The 21,836-nt window shown below is 39.3% G+C and overlaps 1 protein-coding gene across 3 annotated transcripts in view; it reads right to left on the bottom strand.

Moving 5' to 3' along the window:
- Window positions 1-9,047: 9,047 nt before the first annotated feature.
- Window positions 9,048-21,836, bottom strand: part of MAPK6 (mitogen-activated protein kinase 6) — a 36,401-nt gene continuing 23,612 nt past the window's right edge. For all 3 annotated transcript variants that reach the window (XM_081129213.1, XM_081129215.1, XM_081129214.1), the window contains exons 4-6: window positions 16,987-17,151; window positions 13,121-13,322; window positions 9,048-11,297 (exon numbers count right to left, since the gene is read on the bottom strand). In XM_081129213.1, coding sequence (XP_080985339.1) covers window positions 10,196-11,297; window positions 13,121-13,322; window positions 16,987-17,151 — 1,469 coding nt within the window. In that variant the 3' untranslated portion in view covers window positions 9,048-10,195. The remainder of the gene's footprint in view (window positions 11,298-13,120; window positions 13,323-16,986; window positions 17,152-21,836) is intronic.

Genomic DNA, 21,836 nt, shown 5'->3' with positions numbered 1-21,836 from the left:
CGGGGTGAGTGTGGGAGGCAACCAATCGATGTGTCTCCCCCACATTTCTCTCTCTCCACCCTCCCCCTTCCACTCTCTGAAAAAGCAATGGAAAAAAATATTCTCAGGTGAGGAAATAAATAAAATAAAAAGACAAACATAGCTCAAATACTACTGACATAGAAAGATGCTTAAAATGTACTGTTAGAGAAGAAAAGTAAGTTGCAGTACAGTCTGTATAATATAATCTCAATTATGAGAAAAATAATCATATAAATATTTATATGTGCATGGAAAAAGTTCTGCATAAATGCACAACAAACTGCTCAAGGTGGTGACCTGTGGGAACTGGAATATTCAGAGGAGAAAGAGTATAGGGAGAGGGAAGAGAGGATATTATATTATCTTATGCACCTTAAAATTATTTTTATGATTTTTTAAATATGGAAAAGTAAGCAATTAGCTTGGGAGAAAACAAGAAAGGAAGGAGAGAGGAAAGTTACAATATATGATTAGTGATTATACTTATGAGATGGGGTTAGGAGAATTTTTCCCATTTGCTTATCTGCATTTTCTAATTTTTCAACAATTACTTGCTTTAAAAAAAAGTAGTGAAAAACAACATCCTCATACCTTTCTGCTCACCAGGTAGACAGGTAGGGCTGGTGATGTCAGTGCAAAGGAGGCAGATTCCAAACAATGAAGCCGTTTGGAAGAGAATGCAGAGAAGGAGCCCACGATGGCCACGGTGATAAGAATGAAATCCTAAGCACCCTATGGAGCAATCATGAACGTGTCTCCTTTCCACTGCAGGACTTCAAATTTTAATGTATGTTTTGTGAAACGTGAACCTCTAAAGTTCTATTATGGTAATTGATCATTATGAACAATATAACTCAACTGACATCTGTGAGTCCAGATGGTATATAAATTAATGTTTTTATGTCAGAAGTCTCAGAACTCCTTTGTCTTTTCTCCTGCTGTGCACAAAGGTAGCTAAATCGGTAAGTCGGTAGGTTCCCTTTCTTAAAGCGATATGCACAAGAAAGGTTATTCCAATGATCTGGCATTTTTGAAAAACAATCCTTTGTTTAAACTCTAAAGAGTGTATGTGCATGTGTGCGCATGTATATTGTGTGCATATGTATGTATATATAAAATAGGAACACTCTGTAAGGATACATATGATTACCTGTCAGGTGTGGTGGGGCTTACTGAGAGGGAAGGGGAGAACTGGGAAGAACCAAGAAAGGAAAAAAAAAATGCACTAAAAATGTGTGAAATTACTTTTATACATTTGTGTTAAATCAAAGATAGATTCAACAAATGTTTGAGGGTTCAGCATGCGCAGGTCCTAAGTGTGGAGTTGCATCAGGGAAACAACCCTGCCAGAGATCCCTACCCTCGTGGAGCTTATACTGAAGATAATAAACCATAGACATGATATGTTGATAAGTCATAAATTATACAACTGTGGTGATGTATAAGGAAATTAGGTAGGTAAGTAAAAATATTAAATGAGTCAAAAACTTACACTTCTCTTGTGTGTCTCTCCTTTACTCTCACAACTCGACCACACTCACAGCACTGACACCAGGTGTGGGGGGTCCCCACACCAAGCAACCTGCCACACCAGCTGGGTGTCCAACAGGTTAACTCATTCTGACGCTCTGTGCCTGGACACAGCATCAGATGCCACAGGTTAGGGCTCAGTGCCACAAGACTGACCTCACTTCAAATGCCAATCACAAGTAGTAGGTCCAAGATTACTCATAACATCTGTCCAACGTGGATATAAATGGGAGTTTCCCATGGCCTCCTTCCACTTGGATTTGATCATTTGCTAGAACAGCTCACAGAACTCAGGGAAACACTTATTTACATTTACCAGTTATTATATAATAAAGGATGTGATAGTCCAGCTGGTGTGGCTCAGTGGTTGAGCATCGACCTATGATCCAGGAGATCGAGGTTTAATTCCTGGTCAAGCACATGCCCAGGTTGTGGGCTCAACCCCCAGTACGGGGAGTGCAGGAGACAGGTAATCGGTGACTCTCTCATCATTTATGTTTTTCTCTCTCTCTCTCTCTCCCTTCCTCTTTCTGAAATCAATAAAGATATATTAAAATGAATGAATGAATGAATGAATGAATGAATGAATGAATGAATGAATGTGATAAAGGATATGGATGAACAGCCAATGAGGAGGTATGTAGGACGAGGTCTGAGCGGGTCTGGAGCACAGGAGCTTCTGTCCCCATGGAGTTGGTGTACACCGCCTTCCTGGTACATGGATGTGTTCACCAACCTGGGAGCCCCCTGAACCCCATACTTTGGGGATTTTTACGAAGGCTTCATCCCATAGGTGTGATTGAGCATTAACTCCATTTCCAGCCCTTCTCTCCTCTCTGGAGAATGAGGGAGGGGCTGAAAATTTCAGTTTCTAATCTGGTGGCCAGATGCCCCCCCACCCCTCCACACACACACCCAGGAGCCCACCAAGAGTCACTTACCTAGAACAAAAGACACTGCTATCACTCAGGACGTTCCAAGGGATTTAGGAACTCATGTCAGGAAGTGGAGTCAAAGACCAAATACTATGAGATGCTCCTAGTGTTCTTTTCTCTTAAGAGATTACAAGGGCTTTAGGAATATTTCTTTTTCTATTATCTCACAAGGAATAAATATAATTTTTAGAATTATAATTATAGCCCAGCCAGGCATGGCTTAGCGGTTGAGTGTCAACCTGGGATCCAGACGATTGGGGTTCGATTCCTGGTCGGGGCACATGCCCGGTTGCAGGCTTGATCAATGACTCTCTCTCTCTCTCTCTCTCTCCTTTCCTCTCTCTGAAATCAATAAAGATATATATATATATTTTTAAAAAGAATTATAAAGTGATAGTGTGTAAAACATTAAAACAACATACACATATTTTAAAAATAAAAATTTCTAAATCAGTGATTTAGAATTCACCACCACCAATAGAAAAGAAATATATTGAATGGTGTGACACTTAGCAGATATATAGGTAAATTTTTATTCTACTAAAAAAATCAAAACTGAAAAACACCTAAGAATTCGATGGCCTGAATTCTAATCCTGGTTCCACCACTGCCCAAACATGGGCAAGTTACTTAATTTGTTTATGTATCCTTAACTTGCTGGTGCAGATAGTAATATCTGGCTCCTTGACTTTTAGGGTTATTGTGAAACTCACACAAAGTATAAAAGTATGCTTTAAAATTCATCACACACTATGCAAACGTCAAAAAATTGTGATTAATAAATCTATAGATTGATGTGATGGGCCCCAGACACAACTCAGTGGACCCCAATGGATCCCATTGGAGAGCAGTGCCCTCAGAATGGTCCACAGCTGAGTAAAAATTAAGAGGAAAGAGAGAGCCTATTACCATGTGTTGCAGGTACATTTGGAGACAGCCAACTAAAAACACTCTGCTACCTGCCTTCCACTCTCCCTCAACAAGGGTTGGCCCCCAGGAGCAGTGTTTCCTCAACATAACCCTGCCTCCTGGCCACAGTTAACTGGACTAGGGCTAGGCCAATATGATTTCCTTCCAGAGAAACTTTGAGTTGGGAGAGAGAAATAGACAGGGATGGACAGACACAAGAATTCTATACAGTTGGAAGTTACATTTGAAGTTAGAGCAATGAGCAGCCATCTTTGGGCCAGGAGGCCTGGTTGGTGCAGAAAGAAAGGCAGAGATGAGAAACAGCCTAACCCTCCTTGGGCTGCAGGTGCCCTCTGGCCTGGTTCTGGTTCTTCCTAAGGCCCAGTTCTTGAGCTCCATGAGTCACCCTGGAATCCTGATAAATTTCCCCTTTTTTTCAAAGGCTAGTGTGAGATGGTTTCTGTTGCCAAAGATCCTTAACTAAACATATAATCTAGGCCTGGCTCATTTGGCAGCATTACAATTAACAGGAATAGTAAAGAGGCAGTTAAAAAACAAACCACCTGGCACTGTCTTAACTGGGTCATGAACATATTGTGCAACCCTGACAGGTATAATCATTCCAACAAAGAGGACAGGAAAACAGGCAAGCAACTGAGTCAGAAGCAATGCAGTCATTAACCTCGACTGCACCCACATTTAGAACTGAAAATCAGGATAACAAACCTGCCGGACCAGACCACATTTTCTAACAATTTCTAACTGCTCTTGGGACTGCAACTTAGCTTGCTGGTTCTGGAGAGTCACATCTAAGGAACCCCAAAGCTAGAGTGCCCCTGCCAATGATAGAAAGTTGGAGAACCATGGATAATACCATAACTTAACCTCAAAACTAATAAGCAAACCCCAGACCTATCAATAGAGTCTCAGTGCTCCTGAGCCCCATCAATCCAGAAGAAATTTAGGAAATAGCATTCATCATTAGTTTCCTCAATGCCTTCATTCATCCAGTGAACACTGAGCGCTTACTATGTGCCAAACACTTGTTAGAGACTGGAGATACAGTAGTCAAAAAAACCGATGAAGTTTCTGCCTCAAGGAACTTCTATTTTAAGTGGAGGGAGAGGGATGATATAAAATAAAACATGTTGGCCCTGGCAGGTTTGGTTCAGTGGTTAGAGCTTCAGCCCTCGGACTAAAGGGTCCAGGGTTCGATTCCAGCCTAGGGCAGTACCCTGGTTGTAGGCTTGATCCCCAGCCGGGAGGCAAACAATCAGTGTATCTCTCTCACATCGATGTTTCTCTCTTCTCTCCCTTCCACTCTCTCTGAAAAGCAATGGAAAAATTATCTTCAGACGAAGATTAAAAACATACACAAACCAACCATTTTGGAGTATGTACTAGGAAGAAAAATCAAGCAGGGCAGGTGCATAATAGTGATGGGCTGGTCAGGCACTGCCTCTGAGAGGTGACAACTGAAGAGACTTCTAAGAAGGGAGCCTGGCCGTGAGGCAGCTCTCCAGGCCAAGAGCTTTCCAAGTGAAGAGCTAGTCAACAGCGGGTGGTGGGAGCCGGTGTGGCTGGGGCCACGTGGGCTTGGGAGGGAGCAGCGGAGGGTGCCTGTGGGCTTAGATAAAGACTTCCACATTTCCTCCGAGAGGGGTTATCAGGTTTTAAGGAGAGGAGCAACGTGGCATGATTAATAGGGTCACTCTGGCTGCTATATTGAGAATAAACTGGGGGGGGGGGGGCACAGAGACCAGTGAGGAGGCTATTGACTAAGTCCTGGCAGGCACGTGATGGTGGATTAGATCCCGCAGCGGTGGAGATGCTAAGAAATGGCCCTGCTCTGACATCGCCACAGGCTTCCCTGGGGGATCGGATGTGGGTTTTCAGAAGGAGTGCAAGATGACTCCCAGGCTTTGGCTTCCAAATGAAGATGCTTGTTCAGCTGAGAGTCTGGGTGGTGAGGAAGACCGAAAACCGAAGCCAGGAGTTGGGCAGGGCTGAGGAACCGTATGGCTAGAACAGAAGCTAAAAACATCTTGCTGACCGGTTATTCTGAGCCACACTCCCCTGTGCGGCCGGCTACTTTTCCATCGTGACCAGTCAGCAAGGTGTTTAAAATTACTTAAATGGATGTAAGTGCAGACACAAGGTATCTCGAGATTGGTCAGCAACGTTCACACATGGAAACACGTGTATGCTCGTGACTGGTCAGCAAGGTGTTTAAGATACTTAGGGAAGGAGGTGCAATACTAAAAGCAAAATCAAGGTCAGAGTTTCAGGGGCAAGGGCAGTAATTCAAACAGGACAAGGGCAATGATAATTTATGAAATACCAAGCATTATGCTCACAGACTTTGTGGACAGCCCTTTAAAATCCTTACAATCCCAGAAATTGTGTTATTAGCCCCATTTCACAAATGAGAAAAACCAAGAGGCCGGTAAGCAGAACGCAGTTCTCAATTTAGTTGGATCGGACTCTGAAGCATGTGGGCTTAAAGACTATGCAATACTGCAAAATTTAACGTCTCAGTTGGCAGCTGAAGTCATGTCTAAGGTTCAAGTGTGGGAGTGGTAAGCACAGTTGGAAGCAAGATCCAAGCGTACAGACAAATATGAATCCAAGTCTGTGGTTTCTGCTGGGCAGGAAGAAACAGGCTTGGACTGGAGTTTAACCAGGAGCCCAGGATCTGGCGCAGCACTCAGAGCTAGGCAAGGCACTGCAGAGGGGGCCAGTTGTCATGGAAGGTAAGCTAGATTTGTAACATTACCACTACCACCAAGGCATTAAAGATAAACATGGAAACCATTAGAATCTGACTGCTAGACCTCTGCATTGGGATGGAGCCAGTGCTCCAACATGGGTGATCAAATACCCTTCTTCTGTAAGATACTTGTTGCACACCAGCCGTTAGAAGAGCTCACAGTCTTCTCTGCACCTGGCTTATTTAAGGAGACTGCCCCGGGTACTATAAGGAAAGGGCTCGGGGAGCTCACACTGCTCTTTTAAAGGTAAACAATCCTGGGGCTCCGATACTTTTGTCTACCAGTCAAGTGGGAAGGGCGCACCGAACACACGATTTCATTTTCAGTCTTTAAAGGCACATTAATGCACCCAGCCCAGTGCAACTATTACACTGGTAAGGGCTAATCATGACGACTGTCAGTGGGTTAGAATTCAGCATGGCACCGTCCTGGTCAGTTGTCCCCAGTGGACTATATTGTTAGGCTCAAGTAATTTGGTCTTCTAGTTGATAGAGAACTTAGACCCAGAGATGTGACACCCACGTGAGAGTGTAAGTCAGTGAAGCTGGGTCCAGAACTCAGATCTCCCAATTCCCAGTATGTCCTTTTTCCGTCTCTATCCAGACTTTACTGGTGGTAGATCTGAATGATAAGCAATCCCAGTGTGAACAAGTATAGGGTAAAAGTACAAGAGACTAATATTAGATACATGATAAACCCACTTAGGGTAGAGGCTCCATTGATTTTGAATTCAACAGCAAATGGGAACTGAAAAGGCTGAGATCAGGAGGTAAGCAATTCAGTCATTCAAACAGCACGAGAACCACAATATTATAATGGGCAATACTACGCAGAATCTCCTACATTACTTAACCTAGACTAAGCAGTTATTTTGAAAACACTTAAGATTCATGACACTCTTTCACTCCTTAGATATAGGCCTCTGTGTTAGTTACATAATTGGCTCAGCCTTTAAGATACACCCCCACCCCCACCCTTCCCAAGCTAGAGTGACTGCAACAGGAAATAAAAAACCAGACAGTCTCATCTGCATACAAATCCCAGCGGTGTAGTCAGGACTTTGTCATAGTTGTTTGGAACTGGGAGTCCAATTCCTACTGTAGTTAAACTAAACACAGTGAGCCTACTAGGATGTGTCTGAACAGGAACTCACACTGCCGGCAGGAGTGCAAATCTGCACAATCACGTTTGGGCAGCAAAGGGACATTGCATAAACTTGAAGATACCCATTCTCTGTGTCCCAACAATTCTACTTCTAATACATACCCCAAAGACACTCATACATCTTCACAAGGATTCTTACTGCAAACACATTTGTAGGAGCAAAACTTTGAAAACAAATGTCATTTTAAAAAAATGGATACGTTGCAACACATTAATTACGGGGATTAGAGTTAACTGTACCAACATAGTTAAATATCAGAGACATGTTGAGCAAAAAATGCAAATTTCAAAGATATGAAAAATATGCCATGTGATTTTAAACATGCAAAATATTACGTCTACAAAATCATATAAAGTATAAAATTATGCATGAGAATGATAAGCAAAACTAGGAAAATTATCTGCCTCTGAGGAGAGGCGGGGAAATGAGATGTGGGAGGTTTAAACAGAGGGACTCAGTTGAATTCCGTAGGTGTTTTCTGATGCAAATCAAAATGAGATGAACTGACGAACAAAGTGTAGACATTTTTTTTTAAATGTTGTACACTTTTTCTGTATGCTTGAAATCTCATTTTATAAAAACAATCAAAAGGTTGGGGCGGAAGGGAACAATACAGGCTCCAAATTAGGCCTAATATCCAAGTTTCAGAAACAGTTCTAAAAATTGTGATGCCAAGCCATCAATTCAGAGATATGTCCCTTGACTCGCCCCTCACTGGGGACCCAAAGCCTTTGCACCAATGTGGGGAAGTGGAGAAGTTTCTGGACTCGACACAGGAGCCCCACACACTGTAGTACCAAAATCCATTGGCGAAGCCCAGGAGTGGGCAACAATTAGACTGAGAGCAGATTGGTCTCCCAATGAAAGGGATTATGATGGGATTATGAATGTTCAAGTGTTTAAGCAGGCTTATGAAAATAACTGTGTCTTCTTTACCTGAACGTTTTATGGGAATGGATATTCTGTCTGTCTGGGAACACTTACTCTACCATGTGTTGTAAAACCAAAACTGTTAACCAAGTCAGAATGGAAGACATACAGAAAAGTGAGTTTAAAGGAAGATTGGTTTTATATTTGACAGGTAAAAGAGTAAGTTCTTGAGCAAAAGAAAGATGTATTGTAAAACAAATACACTTAAAGGAGGTTCCTCTGACTGTGTAGCTCAAAGCTTCTACATGCATCTTAAGTTCTGAAATATACAGTCACACGCCACACAACATATCAGTAACGAAAGACCACATATAAGACAGTGGTATACCACACAGCCTAGATGTGTAATAGGCTACACCATCTAGGTGTGTGTAATGGAACTCTATGACGTTCACACAAAATCACCTAACGACACATTTCTCAGAATGTATCACGATTGTTAAGCTACGCATGACTATAGAAAGCCTTGATTCTATTTAATTATGTGAAGGTAAGTCAGCAAGAGATTTTTGAGTGGAGACATAGAAACTTTTTAAGCCTTTTAGTCTAATAAAGCTTAAACTATAGCCACAATTCAAAGATGCTGAAAAGTGGAACTAGATACAGGTTCTGCCAGTAATTTGCATACTAGCAGGTAATTTAATGAGTTAGAGTTACACAGGAACCATATCTGCTGGCCATGTCTTATTTGTCCTTTTTCTTCAAACAGGATAACTAAAGATAAAGACAATATTCAATAAAATAAAGTGGATGAAACAAATTCTAAGAGACTGCAATGCCACGTGCTACATTTAACCTAATTTTATTCATGCTTGCCTTGGGATGGGGAATAGATCATTCAGTAAAAACATACAGTAAAAACAAAATATGTCTTATCATGTACAACTTTTAAACTACAATAATGATGTACCTTAATTACTTCCATGCACACAAGTCTAACATTACAGTTGTTGTTTTTAAAAATAAACACAATTAAGACTTCTAGGAGCATTTTATAATAAAGTAATTCCTAATTTTTCTTTGAAGATAGATCAAGCACCTCCAAAATACAAATTCCTATACACAGTGAGCACTTTACTTAAAATGAATACTTAAGAAAATTAAGTATGGGACAGTCTTAGGATGAGCTGACATTATATATTCAGCTAAGTAGGCAACAAACCATAGTGCCAAGTGGAAAAAGTATATTTGTAAATAAATTTCAAAAACTAAGTTAACTTTTTATACTTAAATACAGAAAATATACTGATTTGCTAAAATAAATAAGATGTGATGTAGTAACACTTCACTATAAAGAATGCATACCAGAACATTTATAAATGGTGAGTGACTCTTATTAAGAATAGTTTACGACAATAAACGCTGGCTAAACAGAAGTGCATACTGTGAAGCACTACGTACGGGTGGTATATGTTCTGCCACATACTTTTGTTACCTTGAGGTAGATAACACATGTGTACCAAATTCGGCATTCATTTTCAGTTGCTGCTGGTATCATGTGTTTTAAGAAATGTGTACAGTATGAAAAAACTTGAAAATACTCATGAATGAAAAATGTCTTAGGGAAAAAATAGATATTTCCATGCAATTATGTACAGTCTCACTGTGTAAATTTCAAGGCAAGATTTTTGTTTCCTGTAAAACAGATCATTGTTCTATGAGAGAATGTTTACTTGTCTTAGTGCATTTCTTTTGTCTCCTCCTGCATTGCATTATTTTGCTCTATTCTTTATTTCTGTGTGCAAACGACATGCCAGTTAAAATGAAAACCATCTCACATGTAGGAAAAAAGTCTGGATTTTAAAAACTAAGAACTAATATAATCCTTTCTAAATGAAACCATCTGATTCAAGTAAAAAAAATGACTTAAACACTAGTAATAAAAAAGACAAACACATTTCATGAAGAATACAGAGAAATGTCTGCTGAGTGTTTTAGTTCAGATGTTTCAGAATGCTGCTGTATGTTTTATGAGGAATCTGAGGGGAAGATTTCATAGCAGAAGGCGTTAATGTTGCCTGTATTGACTTAAGTGGTGACCCAACTGGACTGTGAAACTGCGGGATGCCTATGGATTCAAGCTGCTTGTTAAACAGGAACTCACCACTGTTATTCAGAAATCCTTCCTCATTGCCTCTCTCCCCAAACTTCCCATCTTCTACAGGCTCAGTGTCTAGCATTTCAGTATCTTCTTTCCTACTAAAGAACTTGTCCAAGTAACTGGTGTAAGTGTTTTCCTTTTCAATTTGCTCATCCTTCCTTACCTCACAACAAAACTGATTTATGAGAAAACAGTCCTCACCACCACCCACAAACTGGCTATCCCAGGAAGATTGGTATAAGGCTTCTAGCTGAGCCAAATTTGCCATTCCCTTTTCCTGCTTTTCTCGGCTTACTGACTTTGATATCAAACTTTTCAATTCTAGTTGGGACACTGAGCTATTCAAGTCATTTAATTTATCAACAACATCAGTAGGCTCACGTTGTGAACTAAGTTGAATAGTTCCTGCAATAAAGGAATCAAAGTCAAATCCCTGGTTCTTTTCCCTTTCTTTTTCAGCCAGCTGCTGTGATGCTTCCTCTAGAGCTATCTGGGCTTTAACCAATCCATTCCTTTCACATTTTGACTTTCCTTTCTTATCAGATTTTTCTTTAGTTTGTTCTTTCCAATTGGAAAGATCTATAATAAGCTTAGGTTCATAATAATGGTTAACTTCACTCTCTCTCCAAACTAAGTTATCTAAATATGATGATGACCTCATTTTGTAGTTACAAGTATGGCTACACTCCAGATCACAGTATTTGTTTTCATGATGATCTGGGTACTGCCAACAAGGCTCAGTGGAGTAACTGGTATCAAAAGCAGGATCCTCCAAATACTTTTCACGATCTCCATCCAAATATTTTCGAGGATCAATCTGTACTTCTTCTTCATCAGTGACATCAGACAGGGCTCTTGGGTCACGCTGAACTTCATCAATATCAAAGTTGTTATGTATAGGCCAATCATGCTCTGAAAACTGACATTCATGGTACCTGAAAAAAGAAAAAGCAATGCGTTACTGTTAGTCCATGCGTCTAATTTCATTTTCAAATTCACTGAGTGTCTTTTATGCGAAAGCACTATGACAGGCCTCTGAGGGGATAACAGAATCTAAAGTCATAAGCCTTCCCTGCCCTTCAGGAACTTATAATCTTAATAGACAGGTAAGATCTGTAACCATAAAGAACAATATGAGGCAATATTTGGTAATTACCAATGAAGTATATAATAAAAAAACTCTGAATCCTCCATTCTTAAGACCAATTATGATTTCACACTATTTCCTCTTTTCTTTTTTTTAAAATATATCTTCATTGATTTCAGAGAGAGGAAAGGAGAGGGATAGAGACAGAAACATCAGTGATGAGAGAGTCATTGATTGGCTGCCTCCTGCAACCCGGGCATGTGCCCTGACCGGGAATCGAACTACGATCTCCTGGATCCTCGGTCGACGCTCATCTGCTGAGCCACGCTGGGCCAGCCTCTATTCTATTTTTCATCCAACTTAAACACAACTGCAAGTAAACCTCTGAATAGCTGGCATGTGGATAGTTTAATTCCAATACAGTTTTGCACAGAGCCAAAACACTTTATGGCCACGAAATGCGGATCTCTAATCTCAATCAGATCTCTTACAGATTTTCTCTCTACTGGTAATGGGCAGATTAGAAAGAGAGGAAGGCTTCCAGGAGCTCATTACCAGCAAATAGAAAACAAACTCTCCATGCACGTGTTACTGAATGCAGTATCCTCTATTGACACATCACAGCAAGGTGACCACGCCATGCCCAAGTAGAGGCAGACAGAGACACATACATGAAAACAGTTGAGGGGATGGGAAGGAGTGAACAGAAGAGAGATTAGATGACTTAACTAAGTATAATAGAAAATGTAGAGATTGTAATACATTTGGGTATATATGTAAAGAACTGTATATACGTGGTAGAAATGTTCATGTGGAAGAAAAAATGTGGCTGGCAGATGTATGTAAACATATTCACAAATACCTCCACATTTTAGCAGGATGAGAAAATGCAAGTAAACAAACTAATTTCAACATTAACTACTTCTTTAATTATGAACTGACGATCATTTTTCTTTTAAACACAGAAATATATAAAACCCTGAAATGTTTAAGACTATTATTAGTGATTCCCAAACCTGGCTAAATATCAAAATCACCTGAAGATTTTAAATAACATTAACCCATTATTACATATTACCAAGTCGCTTTGAAGCAGAATTATATCCAAACTTCCCTAGAAATTTAGAAATCCTAAAAGGAGGCTGAGGGAAGAAATTCTTGAACTAAAATGTAGACTATTTTCCATTTTGATGTTTTGTACTGTTCAGACTAGAAAGTTCCTTATACTGAATTTGTTAACTATTCCAAAATTAATTTTATGAGAAAAAACATTTGAATATAAATATCATGATTTATATTCTAAGACAATGAATTATATGTAAAAATTTGAGGCACTTATGGAGATAACATCTTTTAAAAAACTGTGACATTCATAAAAGCAATAGTTGAAAATGGTTTAGACTTTCCATATTGTTTTATTAACTAAATATGCCTTAATGGCCTGGAAATGTTTCAAAGTAACATTTAGCTTTTCCTATTATGTATAACCTAACCAGTAACTATTAAATATTTAAATTCCATAAAGGCTATTCAAGGATAAGTTTAGCAGAAACCCAGAGACTTTTACTAAATTTCAAAAAATTCTACATTGTGTAATTTAAAAATAAAACTCACTGTATTATGGTTTATTAAAAATACAATAAATATTTTTCTAATGTAGGATCAATTTACCTTTCCCAGTTATAAATGTGACTATGAGTTTCATCCATAAGCAAAATATCATCAACTTCATCTTCAATATGAAAAGGATGACTGGAAATTGGCTCATCCATTGGAAAAGAATATATGCTCATGTAAGGATGGGAAAGCGCTTCTTCTGCCGTCAACCGATCCATGGGGCTAAATGTCAAAATTTGTTCCAGGAAATCCAGTGCTGCAAAAGAGATAAAACTTCTTAACTATACTGAGGGTGCACCAGCCCATAAAGGGGGGAAAAAAGAGAACTACACAATTAAAAGATAAGTTAATTTAGCTTTTGTCAGAGAAATAAAACTAGCCTACCTGATTTATAGATTAAAAAGAAAATACATTTATTCATTCAATAAACAGCAAAAATTTGAAATGTACCCCAATCTCATTTTATGGCCAGTTATAAGAGAATAGGAATATATTCATTCAAACCATATGAAACTACCATTTTTATCAGTCAAAAATAGTCAAGTAACAGCAATTTAATATGGCTCGACCTAATTCATAGGTCCTAATACACAGGTCCTAATCTCAGCTTTGCAACTCACTAACGTCACTGAATTACTAGGTCACTTAAACTTGCTGAACTTCGGTTTCTTCATGTATAAAATGGATATATAGAGATATCTTATAAGGTATAAAATTTAAAAACACAGCATCTAGTGCTTAATAAAAAGACTTTCCCCTTTCCTTCCCTCATCTCCCTGACTAGATGTTATACTAATTTGTTAATCTCTGTTCACACAAATCTCAGGCCAGCATATCACATAAGGCACTTGATCATTTTAGGGCCCTGGTGGAACTACCATACACCGAATTCTTCCCCCTAACTCAGTCTGTCAGATTTTCCTAAGCTCCTTACCCAGCCTGGACCACACTATCACCAGCCTAAAGGTTGCCCTTACACCACCACACATTCCTATGCCTTATGGTTTACACCAATCTTCAACTCTGAATCATGTCTACCATCTATTTTGTCTGCTCCCTAGCCATACAGTGCTAATGCAAGCTAGAAAGAAAAATCACATATATCTCTGGCTCACTACAAATTCATACTGTAGAATTTCAATTTGGCCTTTGCTATTGTGTTCAGCAATGTTCCACACTATCCCTTCATGCTCTCAATCTTCTTTATCATTCTTAGCAGATAAACCAACTTCATATTTATCTCAATTCCTTCTTCATATATCCTCTTATCCTTTACCTTCTATCTCAAAGGAAAAAAATAGCCCTTCTCTCTAAAACTAAGCTGTGCTCTAGAAAACACCCTATTTACATTATCTCATTCAACCCTTATATCAGTCCAATAAAGACCAAAGAGAAGAAACCTAAGGCTCATACCCCTCTGACCCAGGGCTGAGATTCCATCCTGCGCTTCCCACTCTTTTCCCCACTCCTCTCTATTATATTACCCTAACCTAGGAGGCCATTTCACAATGCATCAAGCTGTTCTTGGCTCTGAAAAAAAAAGAGGTCAGTCTTACTTAGCCCAGGGCCCCCAGGTCTAAAGGCAAGAGACCCTAAGGCAGAGAGTGATGGGTGGTTGACCCACCACAATCACGACTCTCGAGGGAAGGAGAGTATATTCAACTACACGAGAGGGATGTGCTGTAAAGTGCCTAGCAGTAGGGAGAGGGTGTGGCAAGTAAAAAGAAACCGGCCAGGCCGAGCTCCCAAGCACAGGCACAGACAGCACATCGCCATCACTGCACAGCGCTCTACTGGACAGCCCTGCTCTGGAAGAAATGGGTGTAAAATAGAGAAGCACATGGTAAACTGCAGAGAAAGGCAGGGTGAGAGGTATGTGTGGAAGGAAATACAGAGAGTATTCATCTAAAGACATTACCCAGAAGGGTTCCTAGTAGTCTTGAAGTGTTAATTCACACGGAGCGCATCTATGAAGTAAATCTCTAGTCTCAGGAACTTAAACACTCTGCACTGGTGAGCACAGTTCTGCCACTTGTGAACAACAAGGCTCTTTGTCCAATGGTTAGCTTAATGAATCCATTATCAAAGACACTCATTCAACACATTATGGATAAGTCCCAGCCATGAGTCAAATATTCAGGCTGGTTTATAGCTGACTGAGGGCAGGAAAACAGAAGGTTCAAATTTAACTAGATTACAAATGCTTCAACAGCAATGTCCTATATTTATTTCTAGCTTGTTTCTTTTGATAAGACAGAGCAACAGAGCCAATGACTCACTCCAGAACCTAACCACTGGATCCCTAAGCAGTGTCTTTCAACCTGGCTGAGCAGGGCCATCCCTGCAGGGGGTTTTAAAAACACAGACATCCGCCCTGTTCTCCACCCCTGGATTCTGATTCAATAGTCTGCATTTTTAAAGAGCTCCCACAGAAAACTCCGAGGCATAGTCAAGTGCTATGTGGCTGCCATTCAGTTATGAACAGGATATCACGACAGTGGCTATAAGGTTAGGAACAGGAGAACCAGCAATGGAACTTGATTGTAAGGACAAACTGGAACCCTGGTTAGGAATGTAGAACTACTTAAAAGGAAGCCCACAAAACCTGTTGAAATTAAATACAGCTGCGATTTCATTTAAGCATTTATTATGAGTTCCAAGCATATTTGAAGGAGGGGAAAAAAAGACAATGTCAACATGATTTTGCCACCTAGTAACTACTTCTTAAAACATTTGCTACTTTAAAACACTGACACACAGTCTTGAACCACATAGAAGGATCAGAGTTGGTGATATGAATAACAGGTGTATAATTCATAGAAAGTTTAAGATGTTTAGGAAACTATGTATCTCTAACTTTATGATTCATGACAGAACTATACAATCCTGACATCAATGCATCTTAATACAGCATAATTATTATTATTTTTTAATGTCTTCATTGATTTCAAAGAGAAGAAGGGAGAGGGAGAGAGATAGAAACATCAATCGATGATGAGAGTCACTGATCAACTGCCTCCTGCATGCCCCCTACCGGGAATCGAGCCCGCAACCTGGGCATGTGCCCTGACCGGAGATCGAACCGTGATCTCCTGGATCATAGGTTGATGCTCAGCTGCTGAGTCACACCAGCAGGGCCAGTATAATTCTTAAAGATGTAAGACACAACCAACTTTTTAAAAAGATATTTTTCATGTCTAATGCTCTTCTAGAAAAAATGTTATTATAGATTACTACAAGAGTTAAAAGATTTTTGTATATTATTTATATCAACAAATCTAAAGACATGTGACATACCTGTTTTGAAACATGAAATTGCTTTAGAGGTCAACAAAGTTTTGATTCTTTCCCAGTTCTTACTACTTTCAAGCTTGCACAAACTCTCACTTTAGCACCCAATACTCCTAACACCAATCTGCAAACTCTCATGTAATGTGTTTGCTCATTATGGAGTTTTGCTCATTCCTCCACCTCCTCCTTGTCCTGAAGCCTTTGCTTCTCCTCCTACCCACCACCCAACTAAATTCACCCTTTCATACCTAAATCACATTCTTACTCGTGATTCAGTACGCTCACCTATGGTAGTAGATAAAGATATAAGCTGGAAAAGTAAAAAGGAGTTAGAACCAGGAGAGAGGGATACACTTTTTGGAATGTGGAAAATTATTCAAAGGAGCAAAGAAACAGATCCCAGGCTAAGTGCCAAGCCAAAAAAGAGAAAGTGAGAGTTTAAGTGTTAGGTATACCTTAAATATCTAAAGACTATTTGGGAGAAAGCCATACATCTAAGCATAAAAAGCTAAAGCTTTCTACACAGATCCTGCTTACTTACTGACACACACACACACACACACACACACACACACACACCACCCCCCCACCCCCACCCCCCCATGATGATTATTCTTGAGTCACAATACCTTCTCGGCTAATTCCTGGAAGCAGCTGAGTTAAAGGTTTGTGTGGCTCAGTCATGTCATTTCTAATGTAAACTGGAATTACGCTGAGAAGCTCCTGACGATCTTCCTCATGAACAACAGGAATAGATTCTAAAATCAGCTGCATCTGTTCAAGTTCATGTGCACCTGAGATTTAAAAAAAACACCAAATATAAACGAAAACACTCCTCAATGTTTAGGTATCTGGCAATAAACATTCTAAAGCTAAAAGAAGCTAATTTAAATATTGTAATGACCACTGGGGAAGAAATTGTTTTAACTGAATCATTAATCAGCAGGTTTCACTCTTTTTGAATATTATCAATCTCCTCAAAAAGCCTATCTATTTCAATTTCTACTTATTAATATATTTAGTTTTAGCTCTCTGTCTCCATAAGAAGCTGACTCTTGAAGTCTGGCATCATATTAAGGTATCACAAAGTGGTTAAAAAAAAAAAAAAAAATCAATGAATTGGGATTTGAGAGACTTGGATTCTAGTCTTACCTGTAGCACTACCTAACCGGCTATAACTTTGGGAATACTTAACATGGTGATGACTTGATCTTATCAATAAAACAGAAGGTTGAACTAGATTTGTGAAACAAAAAGTTTTATAGTTATGTGTTAGGCTCAGCATTTCAGGACCACTGTAAAATAAATAAAAGAGGAAACTTTAGGCTAAATGGGCGACCAAAATACTCACAAACCATTCACTGTGCTTTTCCACTAATTTCTAGAAATTCGTTCAACATTCAATTTTTTCTTGAGTGCCTACTGTTGTCAAGGCATTTTAGACTATAGCTGTGAAACAAAACAGACCAAGTCCCTACCTTCACAGAGTTTACAATGTAGTGGAGGTAACATAACTGTAAACATTTATGTCAAATGGTGACAAATGCTATAAAAAAAATAGAGTAAGCTAAGGGAGAACAGAGGATTGTTAGGGGTAGGGTTGTTAATACACAGAAAATAACCAAGGAATACCTCACTGAGAAGCTGAAAGTTAAGGAAATTAGGGAACACACCATACACTCATATGGAGAAAGAGAATTCCAGGAAGATGGGACAAGGCCCAAATGCCCTGAGGGGAGAGTAGGTTTGGCACGTCTAAGAAACAATTAGGCGCCCAGTGGGCATGGCTCAGCAGCTGAGGTTTGATTCCCAGTCAGGGTAATTGCCCGGGTGGCAGGCTAAATCCCCAGTAGGGGGTGTGCAGGAGGCAGCCAATCAGTGACTCTCATCATTGATGTTTCTATCTCCCTCTCCCTTCCTCTCTCTGAAATCAATAAAGACATTTAAAAAAGAAAAGAAAAAAGAAAAGGAACGGGGAAAGGGAAAAGGGGAAAGGGGAAAAAGGGGAAAAAGGGGAAAAGGGGAAAAGGGGAAAAGGCGGAAAGGCGGAAAGGGGGAAAGGGGGAAAGGGGGAAAGGGGGAAAGGGGGAAAGGGGAAGGGGGAAAGGGGGAAAGGGGGAAGGGGGAAAGGCGAAAGGGAAAGAAACAATTAGGCAAGCGTAGCTGAGGTAGAGTGGTTGGAGGGAAACAACAGGAGATGAGGTCAGTGTGGTACCAGAACACAAAGGGTCTGCTTTATCCTGAATTGGATAGGAAAGCCATTACAGAGTTTGAGCAGGGAAATTACATGATCTGATTTCTGTTTTCAGAGAACTATTATGGCTGCTATGTGGCAACTAGATTACAGATAGCAAATACTGAAGCAGGAAAGCTACTTACAAAATCTGGCATTAGACCAGGAGAGACATAATAGTTGACTGCACTGGGGGGGAGGGGGGGGGGTCAGTGATATAGTTAACAGATTCTGGATATATTCTGAAGGAAAACCCAGAGGCTCAGTACTGGATCAATACTGACAAAGGTGAAGGATGATGCCAAAATTTGGGTGTGAGCAATTAAAAGTGCCTCTGGTTTAGTATGAGGAGGAAGACAGCAGAAAAAGAAAGTTTTGAGAAGCTATTAGACATCCAATGGATATATTAAGTTGTACCAAAAAAATGAGGCTAAGACATTTCCTATAGGTTAAAAATACACAGATTTCCAATGAATGCTTAGTTCTTGCCATTTATTGCTCAGTTCATTTGACGCCCATACCTAATAAACACTTAGATCTCTATCATGCTGCTTTTATTGAATGGTTCACAAACCTACCAATAAAGCATTAGAAGGAAACTACAGCTGGATCTTTCAAATAATTTCACAGACAATTCCATTAAATGTTTAAAGTTTACATGAGTTTACAAGAAAAAGTATGTTATCTAGAGATGGTTTTTAAAATCTAATTCTTTTTATTGCTATACGTAAGCAATGTCTGAATATGCCAAATGAACATTTAAAAATACACTACCGCCCAGCCAGGCATGGCTCAGCGGTTGAGCGTAGACCTAGGATCCAGGCGATCAGGGTTCAATTCCCGGTCAGGGCACATGCCCGGGTTGCAGGCTGCAACCGATCAGTGGCTCTCTCATCATTGATGTTTCTATCTCTCCCTCTCTCTCTCTCCCTCTCCCTTCCTCTCTCTGAAATCAATAAAAAAATATTTTTTAAAAAATTTTTTAAAATTTAAAAAAATAAAAAATAAAAATACACTACCTTTGTATATAATACAGCAGTAAATTCTGACCCCATTTCATACAACCTGGAGCATGATCTAATGATTTTAAATTAAACAAATTAAATTTCTGCTTTCTTGATACAATATTATTGTGGTAGCTTAAAATATGTCTACAAACGCTTTGATACTCTTCCCTTCAAAGGGTGTTCAATTCTACTCTTGAGTGTGAGGTGTACTTAGTGACTTGCTTCTAACATAAAATAAAGCTCAAGTGACACTGTGTCACTTTTGAGTCTAAATCACGAAAAGATATTTTGCATTCATGGCCAAGTGATTTTTGACAAGAGGGTCAGGGCAATTCAACAGAGAAAGAATAATGTTTTCCACAAATGGTTCCAGAAAAACTAGATATCCACGTCAAAGGAATGAGATTGGACCCTACTTCACACCATGCATAAAAATTAACTCACAAGATCACAGACCTAAATTTAAAGTTACAACTATAAAACTCTTAGGAGTTAGACAATAGTTTCATAGATATAACACCAAAAGCAGAAGTGACAAAAGAAAAAAAACAGATAAATGGGACACAATCAAAATTAAAATCTGTGTTTCAAAAGACACCTTCAAGAAAATGAATATGTAAAGAATTCTTACACCTCAATTATAAAAAGACAACCCAATTAAAAAGTAGGGCCCAGCCTGACATGGCTCAGCGGTTGAGCATCAACCTAGGATCCAGGAGATCGGGGTTCGATTCCTGGTCAGGGCACATGCCCGGGTTGCGGGCTTGATCCCCAGTAGGGGGCATGCAGGAGGCAGCCGATCAATGACTCTCTCATCATTGATGTTTCTATCTCTCTCTCCCCCTCTCCTTTCCTCTCTCTGAAATCAATAAAGACATATTTAAAATAAAAATAAAAAGTAGGCAATGGGCCTGGATATATATTTCTCCAAAGAAGATATGGCCAAGAAACATATGCTCAACATCATTAGTCATTAGGGAAATGCAAATCAAAATCACAATGAAATACTACTTCATATCACTACTTCACATCCAAAAAGACAGACTACACTTTAAGTATTGGTGAGAATGTGGAGAAATTGGAACTTATACACTGCTAATGGGAATGTAAAATGGTACAACTACTTTGGAAAATGGTGTGGCATTCAAAAAGTTTAACACAGAGTTATCATATGACACTACTAATGGTTATAGGGTATCTTTCAGGAGAGAAAAAAATGTTCTAAAATTAAATGGTTATAAGACCCTGTGAATATACTAAAAAAATGTTGAACTGTATATTTTAAGTGAGTGAACTGTATGGTTATATGAATTATATCTTTTTTTTTTTTTTAATATATCTTTATTGAACTCTGAGAGAGGAAGGGAGAAGGAGAGAGATAGAAACATCAATGATGAGAGAGTCATCATTGATTGGCTGCCTCCTGCACGCTGCCCAACTGGAGATCGAGCCCACAACCCAGGCATGTGCCCTGACTGGGAATCGATCTCCTGGATCCTAGGTCAATGCTCAACCGCTGAGCCATGCACGGCTGGGCTATGAATTATATCTTGACAGAACTTTCTTTAAAAAGATACATTAACTTTCTTTGCTTTCTCTTTTGGATCATTAGTTCTTCTGGGGGAAGCCAGCTGCCATAATGTGAAGACACTCAAATCTACATGGAGAAGCCCACAAGGTCAGGAACTGAGGCCTTCTGCTAAAAGCCATGTGAGTAAAGCTATCTAGAAGTGGAACCTCCTACCTCAGACAAGCCTTCAGACGACTGTAACCTCAATCAACATCTTTAAGCAAATCTGAGCTAGAACCCACTAGCAAAGCCACTCACCAATTCCTGAAGCATAAAAACTGTGAGATAATGATTATTTGTTGTTTAAGCCACTAAGTTTCAAGGTAATTTGTCAAACAGCAACAAATAATACAATAATTATTTTATATATGCTGGAAAGTACTTGAATATCGGGTATATAACCTGTAATTAATTACAGTGTTGCTCCTCAGAAAGAATTCAATCCACTTAACAATTTAGTTTCCAGTAATCACTGATATTCTCATAGTTTCCTACAATGAAATTCAATCACTATCACACATCATGAAATAAATTTCAGATAAATTTAGGGGAAATATTACAATGGATTGGTTAATATTAGGTAAGCTGAGTGCTACAAGTATCAAAAAAAATTTAAGGGCATTTATGCACACCATCCTTTCAACAATGCTCTCCTTTGCACCCTAATCT

Source organism: Miniopterus schreibersii (assembly GCF_964146895.1).
Source record: "Miniopterus schreibersii genome assembly, chromosome: 1".
Taxonomy (NCBI): Eukaryota; Metazoa; Chordata; class Mammalia; order Chiroptera; family Miniopteridae; genus Miniopterus; species Miniopterus schreibersii.
The sequence above is the reverse complement of the archived record's forward strand: the minus strand, read 5'-3'. Positions and strand labels throughout refer to the sequence as shown.